Here is a 7290-nt window from a genome sequence, read left to right as displayed (position 1 = left end):
TCAGTAGGATTTTCTACAGTGACAGCTAATGAGCACTTAAAATGTGGCTAGTGCAATTAAGGAAATGATTTTTCAGTGGCTAGTGACTACTCTACTGGACTATATGGTATATGTGTGTGTACATAAACACTATACAGTGGATCATACTATGTAGTGGAGCTTCAGAGCCTTAACCATCTTTCAGTGTTGCTCAGAAAGAGGAATAGGTTTAAGGTACCGAAATGATGTTAAAAAGCCCTTCTAAAAAGTAGGAAAAAATCTTAAATTTGATAGAACGCTATTATTAAGTGGTCATCAACAAGCCTCATTTGTTTCCACTGTTATACTACAAACTTTTAATCTAATGTATGAAGTCTAATTATGATACTATAACAATATTCTAAGTATTATAATTGGGGAAAATGTTTAGTTTCCTTTTCCCTAGGACTTGTTTTAAAAAGTGAAATCTACCTCGAGTATCCAATTCCAGTTCTCCTATAGTTAAAAACCTGTCCACGTTATTTCATTTCTCTACTACAGCAACACAGCAGATCACTTCTCCTATAATCCAAAAGTGTCAGAAATGAAATCATAATGTAACATGCATTTCACAGCCTAAGTTATAATCATGTCCTTTCTGTATCTTCCTAATTTAAAAACCCTTCTAAGTCAACTTCCTTACCCCTTTCGTTAACCCAGCTGTTTACATAAATACAAGTATCTCAGGGGCATTTCTTAGAAAGTCAATTAAAGGGCTAAAGAGAATTATTAGGAGGGAGTCAGATAGGGAAAATAAGCCCTATAATATGAATTGTATTACTCTCTACTTAGACAATTACAGGTATCTTAAAACAGAGAGTATAAAAGGAAATGTTTAATTCAAAAAAACAGAATTAAAAAAAAAAGCATCTGATCTGTATGTAAAATAGGACTTTAAGATACTTATTAGCAAAAATTAATAAATTACAAAGAGGTTCATCTAGAAAAGAAAATGACAACTATAAAAACAAAAGCCACACAAAATATAGAATACCTCAGTTGTCATGGGTTTGGTTTTAAAATGTGAATTACGAATCTTTTATTACACCATATGGAATTCTCTAACATAACTCCTATACATTTAATCTGAATAAACTAGAATAAGAAAAACAGGTAACCTACTAAGTTGTTCAAAGAAATTCAATGTTAATCACCCAGGAGAATATAAGGAAAAAAGAATGAATAGCAAGGCTGTATTTAACCATTCTAGCACTGCCAGGACCCATGTATTTAATTTTCAATTAAAATTTACATCTTACCCCAAGAACTTAACTTTCCTAAAGTATAAAGTTGGAACTTCTATACTTGAAGAACTTCTATACTTCCACTGGGAAGTGGAAATATTTTTTAATAAAACAAATCAAGCACACTGAGACAAGAATCATCTTAACATGTAAGCAATTACTAGACCTTAATGGAGAGCTACCTCTGGACCTCTGATAATTTATGATTAATAGTAAACCCAAGGAAATGTTGTATCAAAGATTACATTTAAATCTTCTACCCAATAAGCCTCTAACTTTATTAGCAAGAATTAATGCCCCCAAGGACACTTTTTTTAAATATTAGTTTTCCACCATTTTTGATTTCACTGTTTAAGAATAAATCAAATTCACACAAATATGGTCAAAGTTCTGTAGACACTCCTTACTGAGGATGATGCTGGCTGGCTTCTGGGTAGGAAGACGATGCTATGGCAGTAAGGCACAGTCTGATGAGCTGATATTCCATAAGATACGGATTTATGTTGATCCATCCACATCTATCCACTCACGTTTATGTCAAAGAGCACTCATGTGCAAGACAATTGGTGGGGTTAAGGATTACAGCAAAGCTGAGACCAAATCTGTGATCTTTGCCTAAATGTTTTATGCTCAAAACTAAAAAACCACAAACTCCATTTATATTTATTAAAATGAAAAACACGGATAGGTTAAAAAATAAATAAATACTAATCAGTTAAAACAGTGACCATTTGAAAGAACTTTCCTTTTACTCTATAAAAGCCTTTATTTCAACCCCAGACAGGGAATCAAAAGGGTCAATGCTCCCATGTCACCATTCCACAAACATTGGTATGTAGAACATAATCTTACAAATACATGTATTTGCAAGATACAGCTAAATAACTAGGACTAAACGTTTTATATTGTGACCACTTCCTCTAGGTGTTTACTACTATTGTTAGGTAAAAGCACAGAGACCTGAAAGCAAAACGAAACCATGCTTTTTCTCTTCTAAAATTTTGGGATTGTTTTTGCTTAAAATTAACCTATGTATTTTTTGAGTCTGACTTAAAGAATTCTGGTATCATATAGTTGTATATATCCTCCCACAGAAGAAATCCGCTTCATTTATTTAGTTTTCCGACCTTTTTCTTCTGCTTTAATGAAAGACTGCTTAATATAAAATTTGAATACCCAACTTCTCCCCCTGGGATTTCTTTGGAATTCCCAACTTTTAATTAAAACTGACAACTACTTTTGATGACTGATAAGGCTAAGGCATCACAGGGTAGTGTTAAGACTGAAAATGGCAGAGTACTGAATTTCAAACATATATACAGACACGTATAGATAAAGTTTCAATAAAAAATACTCATCAGGATTCACTAAGCACTTTCTGCATGTTCAACTGTGGTTAGAATACTTATGATCACTTCTCAGGAAAATCCCTTGGAACTTTTCAATTATTTACAGGGCTTTACTCAGCTGAAAAATTTTTCTCACATAATCTCCCTATGTTTTCCAACTCTATTACATGCTTAGTCTGCAAATTACTAAAAGCGTATGTATCAGAATTTCTAAATCAGTCTGTACTGGCCCTCTTACCATGATTTATATTCAGCCTACAAGATTTAAGTCAATTGCAGATGTCAGTTAACCTTTCCCTCTTGAGATGTGCAGGTAGTCTAATCTGGGGATTAGCAACTGAGCTACTGAACTGGTTTCACTAAAATATTGTCTAAATCAGCTATCCCTTCCCCACTGGTGAGAGTATAACTTGCTTCAACTACTGAATCCCACATAAATACAAATCATCACTGGTGACCATAAATTGCATTGGTTAATTAGCGTGTCCAGCTTCATTGTATAGAACTTGCTCTCTCTTAAAATGCCGATCAAAAAAGCACAATAAAAAATGTCACCTGTGAATAGCTCAGGGGAAAAAAATACTATCAAAAGAATTCTGATTTGGGTTCTGTTCACTTTCTGATTTTATAAACAACAGGATTTATTTATTTGTAATAATGGAGGTGTTTAGTGGAAGACGATATGGCCAATGCAAGGAACCTGAGGTGGAGAGAACAGGTCTCTCTGACCTACATATCCCAGAACTGCAAGAAAAGGAAGTGGGGAAGAAGTCCCACATTGTAAGGGCATCAGATTATCTAGTCCAGTCCTTGGACAAACGTCTGGGCTTTGGAACCAAGGGCAAGAGGTGATAACTAATCTATAGTATCATTTAAAACTCCCACCCACCCTAGTAAGTCTCCACCCTCCCAGATCCCCCAAGCGTGATTTTGCACAACAAGTTAAATAAAAGTAAACTGTTTATTAAAAGATACAGCAAAGGTACAGATACAGAGATACATACAAAGATACAGATATATATATATATATATTTACATATATATACAGTCTTGCTGTTTTCATGTGCACTATATTTAGCAGCACATTATTTAATCAGTCAGCATTTTAATGGGGTTGTTTTGACACTTGGTGTTATTACTGCGTCATTTTGACAAGATACAACTATAGCCTCATGGAAATTTCAAGGTGTGAATTCCACTTCTCCAACTTTTAATAGTAGCAAAGAGGGGAAGGAGAAGGGAAATGGAGTACCAAGGCTGAGCATTAGGTTAAACACAAGAATTCCAAAGGGCCAAGGTAGCACAGGGAAGGGAAAATGATTAAAATTAAAGGCTATCTGACAACCCAAAGAAATAGTAAGAAACCATTATTTAAGGGCAATGGGCTATGTTATATATCCAAGATGCTCACACATCAGCCTACAGTGACCTTTTCCAATCCAGTTCTTGTGTTGAACCTGAGGATCTGCCTCTCTCTGCTCAATCCCTCCACCCAGTAAATTTGCTACCACCAAAATCTAGAGCTATAGAGCCTCGAAGCAAAACGGGAAGCTAAATAGTTGTACCTTGGGCTACCTTCCCATAAGTGCAAGGAGGGCCCAATGTTGGGTAGGGATGTGATAACACTGTTCTCTGCAATTCGATGCTTTTCACTTTGTGGCTTGGTTCCACAAAGTGAATTGCATCGAGTTACTGTCAAATGAGAAGCTGCGGGTTGTTTCATCTGTCGTCTAACCCGGCCCTGCCGTTTAACCCGGCCCTAAGAAGAGTGAAACAGAAGCCAAATCAGATATAAAGTAACAATAAAATGGGAGATTCAGGTATTAAAAACAAAAAACAAAAAAACACAATATTCCTCTTACTTACCTCAGAGGGCAAATTGCTGCTGAAAACATTATCATCATCTTTGTTCTCTTCACCATTTTTCTCTACAGGAACCCACTCTCCATAAACACTATCTGCTTCTTTTTTTCGATGTTGAGATCCAGATGACACAGGAAACTCTTTTGTTAATGTTACCTGGCTTTTTGGTGGAGTTGGTTTTGCTGCAGCAATCTAAAACATAATGTGTTTCCTTAATTAACACTTAAGAGGTTTTTCAACATAATCTGAAAATAATTGTTCACTATTTCTCACAGTATTGAATAAAACATTAAAACAATTTAATTCCGTTTAAGTTTTATTTAAATAGTCCCTATGCTATTTCATCAAACCATAAACACTAATACTCACATTCAGATTGAAAAAAATGGGTTTGGGTTCACTGAGTTTAAAGGGATGATGATAAAAAGGAGGTTCTTCTTCCTCTTCATCCGAAACATGAGGCTTATTCACTATTACATCATCATCTTCTTTACTCTGTGCGATCTGTTTGCATTTCTTAAAAAATAAAAACAAAAGATAAATCTTACACTTTATGTGGAACATGTAGTTTTTTTTAAAAAAATCAAAAACCACATAAAATCAACTTTCAGAAATAAAACAAGATAAACAGGTTGTAGGTAAGTAGCTTAGCTTATCGGCTATTATTTAAACACACTCTAGCTGTTCAGTCAGTCAACAACATTTATTGAGCACCTACTATGTGCAGAGCACTGTACTGGGCACTGTCCAGGGAATACAAAAAAAAAAAAAAAAAAAAAGTAGAAGACATGGTCCCTGCTCCCAAGGAGCTTACAATCTAGTTCAAGAAACAGAATTACATACACATGAAATAATTGAGGAACGCTTTTACAGAGCAACACAATTAACAAGTGCAAAATGATATAATACAAATGGAATACATAAGTGCTGAAAGAATAAAAGCTTAAGAGAAAACAGAATCAGGCAGAATTTGATAACCAAGGGCTATTCCTTGAAGAGTTCTAAGCCAGATTTTCATAGTTAAGAACAAGGACTGGCAGGAAAAGAAAAAAGAGTCATCATAGTTAGATGGTGGTAAAAAGGTGAGAAACTTGTATTAGAAGGAACAAGAGGGCTGAAAACGAGGCTTAAAAACATACAGGGAAACACTAAGTGTTCACAAGGTTTTAGAGAAGGAGCTTAGATTTGATGAGCAAGTAATAGAAGCCTTCACTAAGTCCTTAAATTAAAAAAAAAGTTGTAATTCATATTTCAATAAATCTAAGTGAGGAAACATTAAGAAACTATATGAACCCCCAAATGCATGGCAAAATAAAAACTTTGAAACATGTATAATTGGGCTAGATGGTCATGTGTCTCTCCATAAGTGTTTTGTAGGTTGAGTCTCTAAAGGAACAAAACTCAAGAATGGAAAATAAGGCATGATGGAGAGGGTGTTAACTGATGAAGTCTGACACATAAAGCAAAGTCAATTCCTTCCTGAGAAGCTAAGGAATAGACTCCATTACCTGGCTTTATAAAAAGGTCAGAGTAAATTTGGGTGGACTTGTCTATACAAGCAGAATTTGTCACATCCATTATCAATTGAAAATGTTACAATAGGATAAAAAGCTCAATTGGCCAAAAAACACAGAGTATACCAAGCCTGTAACCAAGGGGAACAGAATATATTAACAGTGGCAGGCTGGCATAAGGCTAGCCAATAACAAGTTTCAATATATGAAACAGTGTGGTATTTCTGGATCCTAGCAGCAGTATTTCAGCGTCCTCCCAAAAAAAAAATAATAATAAAAATAATATTAACAAAACAAAGCCAAAAAAAGCCTCAATTGAAAAGATCAAATTCTTAAAAACAGAAACAAGTGTGTCTAAAATATATGTTACTGCCAAAACCCGAACCGCAGGAAGAACTGATAATGGCCGGCCATTATCACCAATGGCTGGTACCAAACAGCCAAAACCCGAAATGTTGATGCGTAAGAAGTTCCTTTCAGGCAATGGCCAGCTATTCTCATTAATTTCCAAGCTCCGGTGGCAAAAGATCATTTCTGAAGATTGTCTGTGTCTTTGCGTATATGCAGTACACTCGTGGCGATCAGTGAACACGTCGTGAATGGAAACGAAACTGTAGGCGAGCTTCTGCGTGTTGCTCACTCAACACCTCCTCCATTCAAACGAACCGTCCCACTCCTCAGTCAGTTTGGCTTCTAAAACTGGAAAGCAAAAGTAATGGGAAGTAACTTTTAGCTAGCGGAGCTTAGCCATCCCGGATAATGGCCTGCTAAACAGAGCTTCTGCCGCTGCCACATCTGTATTTCGGGTTTTGGCCACTCGGTGCCAGCCATTATCAGTTCAGCCCACAATTCGGGTTTTGGCACGCTCCAGAGTCAACATCACTGAAATAATCCACTTAAGAATGTAAACAAATTCTGTCTAGCTTACCTCAGTTAGTTCTTCTATGGTAGCTCCTCCTGACTTTTTAGCAACTTTCTCTTCTATTGTAGGTGGAGGTGCAGGCTTTAGGTTTGGCGGTAAAGGAACACCAGCCTTAGCACACATGGCAGCTGCATTAGCTTTGGCTATTTCAAGTAATTGAGCCTTGTCTGGAAGAGGAAAAATATAAGCAGTTTTCCCATAAGACTAATAAACACATTTTGTTCTATCTAAAATCTTATACGCTAACAAAATTAAAGGCATCAATTTTCTGCCCTAACATACAGTTATGATCAAATCACTCTTCGGGTCAGTTTTTAAGCAAATGCCCCGATTAAGTCCACGTTTGGCTTCCCATTCACACACTACACAAAATAGCTAAA

General features: G+C 35.9%; 1 protein-coding gene across 5 annotated transcripts in view; it reads right to left on the bottom strand.

The window, feature by feature from the left end:
• The window catches only part of SON (SON DNA and RNA binding protein), a 32998-nt gene that overhangs the window by 12784 nt on the left and 12924 nt on the right, over positions 1 to 7290 (bottom strand). For 3 of the 5 annotated variants that reach the window (XM_047099394.1, XM_047099395.1, XM_047099396.1), the window contains exons 4-6: positions 6917 to 7077; positions 4844 to 4990; positions 4478 to 4666 (exon numbers count right to left, since the gene is read on the bottom strand). In XM_047099394.1, coding sequence (XP_046955350.1) covers positions 4478 to 4666; positions 4844 to 4990; positions 6917 to 7077 — 497 coding nt within the window. Of the gene's footprint in view, positions 1 to 3586; positions 4371 to 4477; positions 4667 to 4843; positions 4991 to 5158; positions 6688 to 6916; positions 7078 to 7290 lie in introns of those variants that run through there. The other 2 variants (XM_047099397.1, XM_047099398.1) reach the window with 2 other exon arrangements.

The sequence above is a fragment of the Lynx rufus genome, unplaced genomic scaffold (assembly GCF_022079265.1).
Source record: "Lynx rufus isolate CCGP_SWC_20201006 ecotype Redwood Valley unplaced genomic scaffold, mLynRuf1.p SCAF_5, whole genome shotgun sequence".
NCBI lineage: Eukaryota > Metazoa > Chordata > Mammalia > Carnivora > Felidae > Lynx > Lynx rufus.
The sequence above is the reverse complement of the archived record's forward strand: the minus strand, read 5'-3'. Positions and strand labels throughout refer to the sequence as shown.